General features: G+C 34.6%; 2 protein-coding genes across 2 annotated transcripts; both read left to right on the forward strand.

The window, feature by feature from the left end:
- Nucleotides 1–4,264: 4,264 nt before the first annotated feature.
- On the forward strand, nt 4,265–7,263 carry SDHAF2 (succinate dehydrogenase assembly factor). The gene is made up of 5 exons (XM_078303818.1): nt 4,265–4,499; nt 4,830–4,925; nt 5,425–5,551; nt 6,030–6,098; nt 6,839–7,263. Exons 1-5 carry the CDS (start codon nt 4,414–4,416, stop codon nt 6,980–6,982), a joined length of 522 nt encoding a protein of 173 aa, XP_078159944.1. The 5' UTR covers nt 4,265–4,413; the 3' UTR covers nt 6,983–7,263.
- A 3,327-nt stretch (nt 7,264–10,590) lies between these two features.
- Nucleotides 10,591–12,778, forward strand: LOC144555483 (protein LOW PHOTOSYNTHETIC EFFICIENCY 1, chloroplastic-like). The gene has a single exon (XM_078303831.1). The coding sequence runs from the start codon at nt 10,786–10,788 to the stop codon at nt 12,679–12,681; it is 1,896 nt and encodes a 631-aa protein (XP_078159957.1). The 5' UTR covers nt 10,591–10,785; the 3' UTR covers nt 12,682–12,778.
- The last annotated feature ends 1,104 nt before the right edge of the window (nt 12,779–13,882 follow it).

Below are 13,882 nucleotides of genomic sequence, written 5' to 3' on the forward strand. Positions count from 1 at the left end.
CGGCAGACATGTCATACTTTTCAATTTACATCTGAAAAGTATGGAACAAAAACTAATAATCAATGTGAAGTAGTTTTTTCTTAATGCTATAATGTCTTTCAAATTGTAAGCTCTATCAAATTAACCCGTCTTCTATGTCACGATTTAAATTCAAGGAGAGAATTGAAAAAAAAACATTACACATATGAGGTAATTAACAAAACACTAAGTACAAATTTCCTAATAAGATGATTCAATTTAACACTCCACAACTTTAGTAAGACAACAGATTCAGCTTGTATCGTAATTCATATTTTACCAGAAACCAATCTGTTTTAGATCTTTTGAATTTATATATATTCACATATCCACTCTGTCAATATCTTCATCAATTTTAACTCTTCAAGAATGCCGAGATGTATCTTCACAGAGTTTGCTTTTCACATACTGTTTATTTTCTACCTTTAATTTCCTTAATATGCTCATACACTTATAATTTTCTCCACAAATAATATAGTATTAAGCTCTAAGGTTATCATTTGCTTATTATTGATGAACACATAATGAAAAAATTAATTAAAAATTAGTCACATTAAAAAAAAGTGCTGAAAATAATATTTCAATATATCTCCGTTGCAACGCACGGGCACTTGACTAGTTACTTAAAAAGTGCATTGGCAAGACAATCATTTCTCATAAATAATAGTTGAGTTCTAAATATGTATTTTGTAAGTTTGAAAATTCAAGACAATTGTTAACAAACTGTCAAAACGTGCTTTAAATTTTTACTTGGACAATCGAGGATTGTGTTAAAATGAAATAAGTGTGTATTTTATAATAGTCAATTGTGCACGAATCTTATAATAACACAGTGCATGCAAGCTTTTCTTTTGAGCAATACAACACTTCATTATTAATAGAATAATTATATGTATTCCTCTTATGAGTTTCCTCAAAATTCTCATAGTAACCATTCTCTAATGATATATCATGGTTCTCACTAATTATATAGTTTTTTTTTTCAATCTTTGCATTCGTTCCCGCATCAACCTTCGTAGATATAAAAGATATTAGAGGAGGGAACTATTTATACTGTTTTTGGTGACACCGAATTACACCTAGGGGTGTTCATCGGTTCGGTTCGGTTAAAACCGAACCGAACTAAGCAAACCAAAGTTTTATTTCGGTTTCAAAAATTAAACCGAACCGAACCGAAATTTTATTTCGGTTGGTTCGGTTCAGACCGGAGTATATAAATTTCCAGCAAAAGAATCAAAGTTTTGTTCACAAATCGGTAATAAAATTAAAATTAAAATACCCACTTAATCTATCAAGGAAATGAAAAATGCAAAAATTAATGATCTGTTTCCTAATGATCGAAAATCACTATTATTCTTCTTTTTACAAAAAAATCTAATGAATATATACAAAATAAGTCTAGTAAGATTTCAGTTTTCCAAAAGAAGAAAGTCAAAAAACAAAACAAAACAAAAGGACAACCCAGAAAACAAAGAAAAACAAAAATCAAACTGAAGTAACAAAGACAAGAGAGATCGTTTAGTTGAATATAATAAATTTAGAATTGAGATGGGTTTTGTACTTTTGTTGGATTCTCTTAGTGTCTCTATGCCTTCTCTTGAGATCAAAGAGAATAAATAAATAGGTATTGATAAAAACAGGAGAAGAGAAATAGGTAGAAAAATTGATAAGTTGGGTTGAATACTTGAATGGGTTTTGGGGAACGGATGGAGGAAGAGAGAGAAATGGGTAAAAGACAAGACAGCTGCACTGAGAAGCGTGAAACCCTAGATAGGCTTGGAGTTGGGTTGGACTAGTTTGAAGTAGTGGTTTGCTAACGGGTAGGGCAGGTAGACGGGTAGGACGGGTACGGGTACAACCCGCAACGGGTAGACGGGTAGTTTTCCCAAAACCACTACCCTACCCGTTTATTACCCGTACCCGTTGCGGGTTGACGGGTACGGGTATCCCGGGTACGGGCGGGTTTTTTTTTTTTTTCTTTTCTGAATTTTTATGCTTTGAGATTCGTGCCAAGTTAAAGGACATATCCCGGATGGAGTTTAGATATAGGGGTCCGTTTTGAGATTCATGCCAAATTAAAATTGATGACTCAGATCTCATTCTACTCAGTCAGGTATTGCACTGGATCTGAATTCTATAGGGGTGCCGCCAAAAAATTTTTGAAATTCAAATTTTGTAACGGGTCAGGTACGGGTAGGCGGGTACGGGTTGGCGGGTACAGGTACAACGGGTTTTTTTCAAAATTATGTTGTCCGGTCCGTTTATTACCCGTACCCGTCTACCCGTTTGTACCCGGGCAACGGGTACGGGCCGGGCAAAACGGGTTCAACCCTTAACGGGTTTAGCAAACCACTAGTTTGAAGTGCTTCGTTTGAAATTCAAAAATGAACCGAATCAAATCTGGTTCAAGCAGATTTAATAAAGACTAGTTCGGTCGGTTCAGTATAATCGGTTTTTAAATTTTCTAAACCGAACCGAACCAAAGTATAAATTCAGTTTTAAGAAGTAAACCGAACCGATCCAACCGAAAAAACCGAACCGTTTAATCCGATCTAAATCGGTTCGGTTTAAAACCGATTAAACTGGACCCAATGAACACCCCTAATTACACCCTACATTTTCAAAGTCCAAACAGTCGATCCAAATCGTTCAATATGATTAATATATTAAAATGTGCTTGCATATCAATTTTTTCATTTTTTATTATTTATTAAGAGGGTACAAAAATACTTAATAAATAGTAAATAAAATTAAAAAAATATGTCAAATTTGATCTACAAGCACATTTTAATATATTCATCACATTGAATGATTTGGATTGACTAATTGAACTTTGAAAACGTAGGATGTAATTTGGTGTCACCAAAAACAGTATAAATGAATCTCTCCTCAAAATATTAATACTTACAAAATAGATATGATGAGGGTTCAAATGCCTCCATTTTTTGTGCCTCCACTATGCCTCTATTTTTTAAAACTTTAATAACTCAAAATTTAAAACTTAAAAGTCAAAATAAAACCGTTGGATACGATCTAAATTATTTTCTCCATGTGGTCATAAAAAATTATGGCATTTCAATTTTATTTTAGTTGTCATCAAGAGCATGTAAAAAAACGTACTAATGTGGATAATTTTTAAACGTTGATTTTTTAACTTATTGATTCACATAAAAATAAAATTGAAATGTGATAATTTTTTTATAATCATATAGAGAAAATAATATCGAACACATCTAATTATTTTATTTTGACTTTTAAGTTTTAAATTTTGAGTTATTAAAGTTCTAAAAAATGGAGGCATTTGAACCATCCTCAATAGATATTTGTATAGGTAACTTAATATGATCATCTTAATAAATATGTAAATTATCACGTCTAAGTTCACTGTTCGGCAACTCCTCCTTGAGACTTTTTAGAAGCTTAATTCGTCCAAACAATCTCTCTTTAGTGAAAACTAACTTTTACTTTTTTTTGTCCAAATTCTTAAAATTAAATCCTTCTTGTTCTAATTCTTAAGACGTCATTTCTATTGAATTAAAACTCCCTAGTATTTTTTTTGTCTAATTAACACATTTTTTCTTAATTCGATTCTACAAACAAGTACTTAATTTTTTTTTTTTTGAGGGAAGTACTTAAAATTTTCTCTCTCGTGGATGCCGAACACCCCCACTGTGTTTCGCAGCTTTCGCCGTCACAATTTAAGAATGGTCAATATTTTGGCACGTCGACATCACAAAAGACACTCACATGTCCTTCTGCCACGTCTACCTCTCTTGCTATGTTCTCCGACGTGTCATTTCGGAGGCCCTTCTTAAATCTTTACTCTCCTTCGATTATACTCTGCCACGTCGATTTCGCAGCGCGATTTACTTTTTTTTTTATTTATTTTTTATTTGAAAACCGTAGGTATTGCATATATTGAAATTAGTCTCACCCAATTACATCATTCCAAATAAAATTACAAATTTCACCTACTAGGAATTGAAAATACGACAAACTGAAAAAGCTACTCAAATTAAACAACTCTGTTAATTCCTCTGATATCTTTAATTTCTTTTCATCGGGAAAAAGAAAAATATGAGGGGTTGGTCTGTAAATTTCGTCCCTTCTTCTGACACCCTTTTCCCATTAACCAGTATCCCCGAAGAAACCCTTTGATGGAGAGAAAAATTAAATAGTGCTGACTGAAATCTTTCCATTGCCTCATTTCAGAATCCCCCATAGCCATCTCTCTGTATCTTCTAGTCTGGTGCCAACGAGAAATATTAACAAGTGTTTGCTCTCCTTCAAATCGCGTCGACTGAAATTGACTCTCGCCTTTCTCCGTTCATCTCGATTTCGTCCTCAAATCAATTTCCATTTCTAATTCCTTCCCTCGCGTCGATCTGATAAAAAATGGCGATGCTTAGGAGGGCGCTAGTTCGATTCCAGCAAAACCTAACTCTGGCTGGTGCTGTCGATTCTGTACGTTCTCCCCTTAGGTAATATGCTTATCTTTCTTCTTAGCTTCTTATTTCCTATCCATCACCTCTTTATTAAATTTGACATTCGGTTGTAAGGTAATTCACTCGGTTTTAGTTTTTTTTTTTTTTTTTTCTTGTGCAATGGCTATAATTTGGAGCCAAATTGCACAAAAGTAATGTACTTTGATTGCAGCTAAAATTGCTATTCATCGTTATTGAACCATACCACCATGTATTTAGCAAATCTAACCAGGAATCAAAGTTGTTGACTGCTTCTCATATTGTATAGTGAAATATAAGCTTGTGTAAAACTAATATCGAATTTTTTTTTTGAATTTAAAAAATAAGGCCGCAATATGGATTGCTCTCTCGTTTGTCCACTGATTGTGGCTCTTATGAGGTTGACCTTTCTAATGAGGAGAGCAAACGCCGCCTATTTAACAGGTATAATGTTTAATTGTGATTTTTTTATTGTATATACTTCTTTTTATATGATAGGTGCCCAGTGAGGTATGTATGAAATGTCATTGTTTATTAAAAAATATAGGTGTTATTAGGCTGTCATCTATTTACCTTGCTTTGTGGCAACACCAGGACAGCCATCAAAATAAACCCATGCACTGTCCCAAGATATCCAAATTCTAATCTCAGAAAACCTGAAAAACCAACTAGTCCATCTGTAGATACTAATATACTGTGAATAAGAAAGACCCACTGTCAGTTGTACTTACAAATCAAATGCATCTTCAAAATAAAGATCAACTAATCCATAACTCAAATAAATCATAACAACCAAGCATATGCTGCAAGATATATCCACAAAACGAGGTCAGAGACTATGATATGCTCAGATCTCTAGACATCATCAAGCAAATCCTCTTTCTACCTTTTTGATGTATATGCAAATTCAATGCGATTCTTTTACTCAAACTTTAAAATGTAGGTTGGTGTATCGAAGCAAACAGAGAGGCTTTCTTGAGCTGGATCTGGTATTGGGCAATTGGGTTGAAGAAAATATCAGATCCATGGATGAGTTACGAATTAAAGCCTTAATTGATGTCCTTGACCTGGTACTGTAATCTTAAATCACTACCAAATTTTAACTTAGTTAAAAGAGGGCACAATTTCAGGTATAGTCCTCCAAAATGTCAAAACTGTTATACCCTTCAAAAGTAAGATGTATCATCTAGAATGCTAAGAAGCAAAAGAGCATATACCCCTATAAAATGTGAAATACATCTTGCATAACCTTCTGTAACTCTTTACTTCAAGACATACCCAGAATACCCTTTTCTCCTCACTGTTTTTCTCAATGCAAAATGATAAAAAAAAAGGAGGTGATTGGTACTTTCTTAAGAATTATGAGAAAATATTATCTATGATATTTTGCTCGTCTTAAAGTGGCACGTCAGATGAGTCCTGTTTTCTGGAGTATAATGATACATTATACATTGGAGTATTACTGATAGAATGATCTTGGATTTTTTTTCTTACTTTATAAGGTTGTTATATTATTTGACAGATTGAACCTTTTTATGTTATTTACAGGAAAATCCAGATTTGTGGAAGTGGCTCACTGGCCAAGAGCAACCACCAAATGCTGTAAACAGCAATCCTGTAATATTAATATTACTCTGCCGAGCAACTTTGTGTTTTTTTTTTCATTATTTGCAAACTAAGACCAACAATTAAATAGTTTTTGCAAAAACAAGATGCATTCACATATTTGCAATTAGCATCCATTATTTTTCTTAATCAAACCTTACTGTTGGAAACAGAGTTGGGTTGAGTTGATAAAAGATATAATCACTTGACAATCTTGACAATCAACTACACAAGAATTGATACTAAAGAAAAGATGTGCAGTCATTGAGATAGGTTGCACATTACACCAAGTTCAATTTGAATCCATTTATGCTATTCATCAATGATTTAGTATTAAAAATTAATTTTTCAAATACATGGGCACGAAACCTTCGACTACACACCTAATGCATAATATGTATATTTTATAGATAGCAACTACAGTTTTGCAATTTTAATAGATCTATGTCAAATTCTCAAATAAAGATGATTCAGTTCCCAGAATCCATTATTTTCATTCAATGAAGTTGCTTTCTAGATCTTAAAACCTTACATTTCCTTTTTAGTTTAGTATTACATTATGCTTAATTTGGTTTACATAAGCCCTTACTGGTACCTACATGTTGTAATTTGTAATAGAACTAGTCCTTACTAGTATGTACATGTGGTTGAAATTTGCAATAGAACTGTGATCAATGTAAATGAATTTATTTTTCCTCTGTGGCATCCCTACTGCAATTGTTTTATTTTTTTTTATTTTTTTATGAAAGTAGGTGTTTAATGCGGTGAAGTCAAAGGTCACTGAAAACCTGAGTAAGCATTCAGACCCAGCGACCAGGTCAATACCGGGTCAACCATGGGTGAGAGGATGGGATGATAAGAGAGGCCTTGATGGCCCCAAATTTGGAAACCAGTGATTGTCCTTGTCCTTGTCCTTGTTTAAGAGTAATTTTTGTTTCAGTCTATAATATGGTATAGAATGGCACTGAATAAAATAAAGTACATTTGTGTTTGATGTACCTGGTGCTATGGTTAGGGTTTTCAACTTTTCATGTAGCATTACTGTTCTTAATATTCAACCAAAAACATATTGGGTGGAAACTCACTTGTGAGTTGTGAATATCGGATATTATGGCCTGATTGTATACGAGTGTTTGATTTATATTCGACATTGGAAATTACTATTTGATGACACTAATTACAATGCATCCTTTAACGTTATCCTTTTCATTTGAAAAGATGAGATTTGTTGTTTATGAGTTACTGTTTTTTGTTTTGGGATAGATTTTCCTTTTTACTTGCAACTCTTTTCTGTTTTTGAACCTTTGTATTTTGCATATTATTCTAATGGAAGGGCTTATGCCTATTTTCCAAAAAAGAAAAGATGAGATTTGTTAAAAGGAAATCACGGCTACCTACTGTGTTCCTCCCTTAAATATTCATGTGTTTTGATCAACTTTTCAAATAAAATAATAAAAATAATCAATTTATCATTTCAATTTACAGAAGTACTGTACATTCTATACTAAAGAAGTATTTTTTTTTTCTGAGAAATTATCTTGTTTCCTGATTTTCTGTCTCCGAAATCTCCCAACTCCAATCTTCCAATTTTCTGTTACTGTTCTCTTTATTTATTTGCTTCTTAATTAATTCTCCCAATCGTTGTGCAAATTTGATGGCAGCAGTTGTAAAAGGATTTGGGAGCAGTCCTCCGAACAACATTAGTTGCTTCTCTCTCTTAATTACTTATTTCCTTTGGTTAAATTACATTTGTTGTGATGACATAAACATTAAAAACATATCCCAGTTAATTTCTGTCATTTCTGTTTTTTTTTCCAGAATTTTTAGCTTGAGTAGAAGGCTGATGTAGTCGGATTTAATTAGTAGAGGAATACCACTTTTTTTTTTTTTTGCAGGATGTACTTTAAACTAAAAGTCCAACAAAAAGGATCATACCTTTTCAATTGAATTTCATCCAACTTCTTAAGTGATTAATTATTGTAACCTGTTCTTAATACTACGAGTAGCTAGGAATTTGAGGTGGTTTTTTAAGTTGATGAATGATCAACATCTGTAACGTAATACACTATAAAAAAAAGGTCGACTAACAACATTAATTGCTGGTTCTCATGAAACTTTAATTGATGAACTTGCAGCAGGAGCACAGATGCAAGACCGCCACCGGAGGGAATGCTGAGGTTGATAGAGAAGTAAACCCAATGGTTGGGGAGTGCGTATCTGTCCAGGTACCTGAGGTGCAATTTAAAAGAATAAACGGTCCAGATTAATTCTATTCAAATCAAACTTAATTCGGTAGGTGCTATGAGCCTGTGACTGTAGGGGGCTGCTTTAAGATTTGTGCAATGCTAAAAAAACGGTCATGATTTTCAGCTTGCATCTCAGGTACCTGGGGTGATACAGATTCATGGTTGGGTTCAGTCTCCCCATGGACCCAGCACGTTAGCTGTTCCATAACCTTCCTGAGGAAGCTCGAGGCCTGCCTTCTACTATGGAAACTGCTTCTCGATTCTTGTACAACATTCTACCAGAATTTGTAGACTCCAAGTACTTTTCTGCTGCTCGCAGAATGCGGGGTTACATCCACAACCTTCCAATAGAGAAGTTGATTGGTCACAGTTAACTCACACCAGAAACAATACAACACAAAGCAATTAGAGCAATTAGAGAGTAAAAAACAATACAACACAAAGCAATTAGAACAATACAACTTAGGGGGTGTACTTTTATTATTTTGCTAAAGGGGGTAGTTGTAAATTTGATTCAACCACTGGAAGGGTTTTTGTGCTTATGGTCATTGAAGGGGTGCCAATTGAAGGGGTTGTTACAAATTTTTCTTGTCTCGCATCTGTCAGATGTCTTGTGGTGGCTCAGTGGCTGAGTTTGCATTATGGTTGTTCTTTTATTCACAAGTTGAAGGATACCAGCATCAGCTGCTACACTGCCAGATTTGTATGTACTTGGGCATGTTGGATATATTAATGGGTTTCTTTGCTCTTTTTAAACTGTGGCATGCACAACTCATCTCATGTACTCGATATTTTTACTTTGATAAGTGAGCCTACGGACATGTTTGGACAAAATATATATATATATTTTTTTTTTCATTGCAAAAAGAAATTAGCGAAGCCAGATCCAGCATCAATTCATATAGGTATTAGTATACTATTGAGAATCATGTTAAGCACAATTAATAAGAGGTTGATTTGGGTGAATCATGGAGTAAAACACCTTTGTACTTTACACCGTATTTTTATTTTGAAAATCCAAACAACCGATTCGAACCGCTCAACACGATCTCCATATTAAAATGTGCTTGGAGACTAAATTTTACATTTTTTGAAATTTTTTTACTATTTATTAAGTCATTTTGAAAATCGTTGTTTTACAGTGAACATTAAAAATTTCTAGACCATCGGATCAGCAATTTTCAAAGTGGCTTAATAAATAGTAAAAGAATTTCAAAAAATGTAAAATTTGGTCTCCAAGCACATTTCAATATGGAGATCGTGTTGAGCTGTTCGAATCGGTTGTTTGAATTTTCAAAATGAAAATATAGTGCCATGGAGTAAAACTTTGTTTTACTCCATGGCTCATTTTAGTCCAACTCCAATAAATAATTTAAAATAATATTTTTTTTATAAAATAACACGTATGCAAAAGGTAGCCCAATATCAATTCATATATATAGGATAATATTAGCATTCCATTATTAAAAGAAAAAGAGAGAGATAGTTGACTACTTGTGGAAGAATTTTGGTAATTAAGCTGCAAAGGAAAGTGATATATAGCTAAAGGGCTATTCGTAATAGCAATGCATTAAAACAACATTTTTGCTATTCGAAATAATTATAATAGCTATTATTCTCTATTTCTTGTAAATGCTGGAATAGCTATTATTCAAAAATGTGAAGAGAGAAAAAAATATTTTCTTCTCGGATTTCCGCTAACACTGTTATGAAATTATAAAATTGACACAACTTATGTTATCTCCATGTCGTGACAATTAATTTGAGACCCCACTTGCCTATCTTTCATCTTAATTAGCACCTTGTTAATATTATTCTTTATCGGTTACAGCTATTCACTATTCTAAATGTATAATTCAAACAATATTTTTACTAATTCAAATAGCATTATTTTTATACTACTTTGAAAATTATTATTTATTTTCTATTCTCATTTGCTATTTTTAAATTTCACTATTCTAACTATTCTAAGTTCCATTCAAACGTATCTTAGATGGGAGGCAACCCCTCAGAATTGGCAATCGGACGGGTGTGATTGAAGAATATAATATTGATTGGGTGAGGGATCTGAGTTAATTTGGTTCGGGTCGGATAAAATCAAATTGGTTGATAATTATAATACTTTCGCTTTCGCATCAATTCAATTCAATTGATTTTGGATGGATCAGATTTGAACACCTCACCTCCTCAGTCCTAGCGACCTCTACAATAAATGAATAATGAATAATAAAATGAAAGTAGGATTCTCGCTTTGCTCTTTGTTTGTGAATTACTCATATTTGGCCGGGTTTATCCATTCCCCATTTCCCTTCAGCGCCTTTCTTCTTCTTCTTCGATCGATCGACCTCGAGAGAGAGAGAGAGAGAGTATAAAGAATACAACACAAAGCAGTTAGAGGTGCTCTCTGAAAAGAAAAAAGAACCACGTAGGGAATTAAGGAAGAGAAAAGAAGCATGGCACCTCTTCTAGTTGCTTCCTCCACCTCCACCTCCACCTCCACCTCTTACCTCCATTCAAATTCACACCCAAACCTACGCTCCTTTTATCATCCCTTTTCCTTCTCCTTTTCCTTTCACAAGATGAAGATGATAAAGTTAAAGATGAAGTCGGATGGCCGCACAGCCACCACCACCGCCACTGCGAGATCTCAAAGTTCAAATCCAAAGGGTAACGTACGCGCTCTCAGCTCCGCCTTACACAATGCCAAATCTGCAGATGATGTTGCACAATTGCTCAACCATCACAATCCAGCTCATTTGCCTCTTCCAGTTTATACCACTCTAATCAAGTATTTAGGCATCGATCAGAGATTAGATGCTGCCTTTGCACTCCTCCAATGGTTAAAACAAAATCAAACTATTACACTTAATCACTTGATCTACAACAGTCTCCTCAATGCTGTCAGACTCGGCAAGGAATTTGACAGAATTGATCATGTAATCCATGATATGAAGTCGCAGGGGTTTGAACCCAACATTGTCACATATAACACTCTAATGTCCATTTACATCGATCAAGGGAGGCCTCAAGAGGTTTTTAATTTATTCTCAGAAATTCAAATCAATGGCAACCTCTCCCCTTCCCCTGCAACATATTCTACCGTCTTATCAGCCTACAAACAAATGGACGATGCTGATGGTGCACTTGAATTTTTCATCAAATTTAGGGAAAAGTACCAGTCTAAAGGATCAGAATTATTTTGTGATTGGGGGGACAAGGATAAGGAGGAGGAGTTTGTCAAGATGGAAGATTTCACGGTCCAGATTTGTCAATCACTAATGTGCAAGTGGCTAGTTAATAAAGATTTGCTGTCTCATACAGTCGCTACTCATAAGGTTTTGAGATTCCTCACCTGCATGGACAAGGCAGATGTCAAATTAAAGCAGCATTTCTTCGAGGGACTTGTTTGGGCTTGCACACATGAGGAACACTACCCGGTCATACGTGAATTATATAAGAGATTGAGAGAGTCTGGTCCGGGAGCTGACATCAGTGTACTGGTTTGTAACCATATTATATGGTTGATGGGCAAAGCCAAGAAATGGTGGGCTGCACTCGAGGTGTATGAGGAAATGCTTGACAAAGGCCCCCTGCCAAATTATCTCTCTTTTGAGCTTCTTGCTAAGAATTTCACTATTCTGATGACGTCTGCTGGACGAAGGGGGCTTTGGAGATGGGCTCTGAAGCTGTTAAAAAAAATGCATCAAAAGGGATTGACACCTGGCACAAGAGAATGGAATGCAGTACTCATCGCATGTGCCAAGGCTGGTGAAACCGATGCTGCTGTTAAAATATTTCAAGTAATGGTACAGGAAGGGGAGAAACCGACTGTGCACTCCTACGGGGCATTGCTTAATGCCCTTGGGAAAGGGAAATTGTATGACGAGGCCATACGTGTGTGGGACCACATGCTAAAGGTTGGTGTACAACCAAATCTGCATGCATACACCATATTGGCCTCAATATATGCTCAAAAAGGAGATCATGATACCGTCGAGTTGGTGCTTCAAGAGATGACAGCGGCAAAAATTGAGCCGACTGTTGTCACATTTAATGCAATAATCTCCAGCTGTTTGAAAGGCCAGATGGGAGCGACGGCTGCATATGAGTGGTTTCACAAAATGAAGGGGAGAAATGTGAAGCCGAATGAGGTTAGTTATGAGACTTTGATTGGGGCTCTGACAAATGAAGGTAAGCCGAGACTTGCGTACCAGATGTATGTACAGGCATACAATGACGGTCTTGTGCTCAATCAAAAGGCGTATGATGCGGTTGTTCATGCGGGTCAGGTTGCTGGTGTCAGATTGAATTTGGATGATTTGGGGTTTATCCAAATGAGAGAAGTCTAGCATGAACTGATTTTCTGGTAGTGTTGACAAATTAATGATATGTAGAGCTTTTGTAAAAAAATATTATTTCATTTAGATACTTACGTTGGCACTGACCTGTGTGTGTGGTTCATTACTATGTAATATTGAGGCAAATTTAATCTGAAGTGATTGTCAGTTGAACAATCAAGGCACTATAAGGTATGATATTAGTGGGGTATGGTTCTGTTCCCAATTCCCATTATATTGTCAAGTAAAATTCACCAATTAAGCCTAACTAGATCATTTATTAGACTTGATAAGGCTATATTTTTTTACTAATTAAACCCTATATTCTATAATAAGGGTAGAATCTCCAATCCGTGACACAACACGAGAATGTATGTTTTTTGCTGATACTGGTAAACCTGTATAGGATACCAGAAAAGAACCATACATGATGTATCAACTGCGAGCAATTTAAAACTGGTTGTATGAATGGTTTAACCAAATATGCTGTTCCCTTTTGGATAGCTTAGCTATGGAGATTGATTATATTTGCCTTTTGGAACTTAATTTGTTAGAAGAGGAGCGAGAAAGAGAAGAAGTTCTGGACAGTTAGCGACTTGGAAGATTGGAGTTGGGAGATTTCGGAGACAGAAAATCAGGAAACAAGATAATTTCTGAAAAAAAAAAAAAATTCTTTCAAATAGAATGTACAGTACTATTAAAAAATAATTTGAAGAAGTAAGAGATGTACATCATGAAATAATATATGTACAAAATGTAATAAGACATATTTATGAAGAAAAGCAATATTAAGACTTGAGAAAAAACACTATTAAGATTTGGATCGAGTACTATTAAACCAAATGTAAATTTAAGTTTGTTTTACAGGATTTAAAGACCTGGGTAAACCACTATTAATGACTTTCTAAAAGCACTATTAAGACTTGAGAAAAACACTATTATTAGCTTGCTATGTGAGGTATAAAGACTTGGAAAATTCACTATTAAGATTGTGAAAAACACTATTAAGACTTGGAAATAACACTAATAAGGATTTAAAAAAACGCTACTAAGACTTGGATCAAGTATGCACGAGATAGCACAACATTTTTGAATACGGTAGGCGCAAATGTCAAGTGAAAAGCACTATTAAGACTTATAAAAAGCACTGTTAAGATTGGGAAATAAAAATATTAAAACTTATAAAACGCACTATTAAGACTTCGATCAAGTC

This window comes from Carex rostrata, chromosome 1 (genome assembly GCF_964058835.1).
Source record: "Carex rostrata chromosome 1, lpCarRost1.2, whole genome shotgun sequence".
NCBI lineage: Eukaryota > Viridiplantae > Streptophyta > Magnoliopsida > Poales > Cyperaceae > Carex > Carex rostrata.

Coding starts and splice junctions, on each gene's coding strand:
- SDHAF2 (XM_078303818.1), top strand. CDS start 4,414: ATGGCGATGCTTAGGAGGGCGCTAGTTCGATTCCAGCAAAACCTAACT. Junction 4,500..4,829: donor TCTGTACGTTCTCCCCTTAG/GTAATATGCTTA, acceptor TTAAAAAATAAG/GCCGCAATATGGATTGCTCT. Junction 5,552..6,029: donor TAATTGATGTCCTTGACCTG/GTACTGTAATCT, acceptor TGTTATTTACAG/GAAAATCCAGATTTGTGGAA.
- LOC144555483 (XM_078303831.1), top strand. CDS start 10,786: ATGGCACCTCTTCTAGTTGCTTCCTCCACCTCCACCTCCACCTCCACC.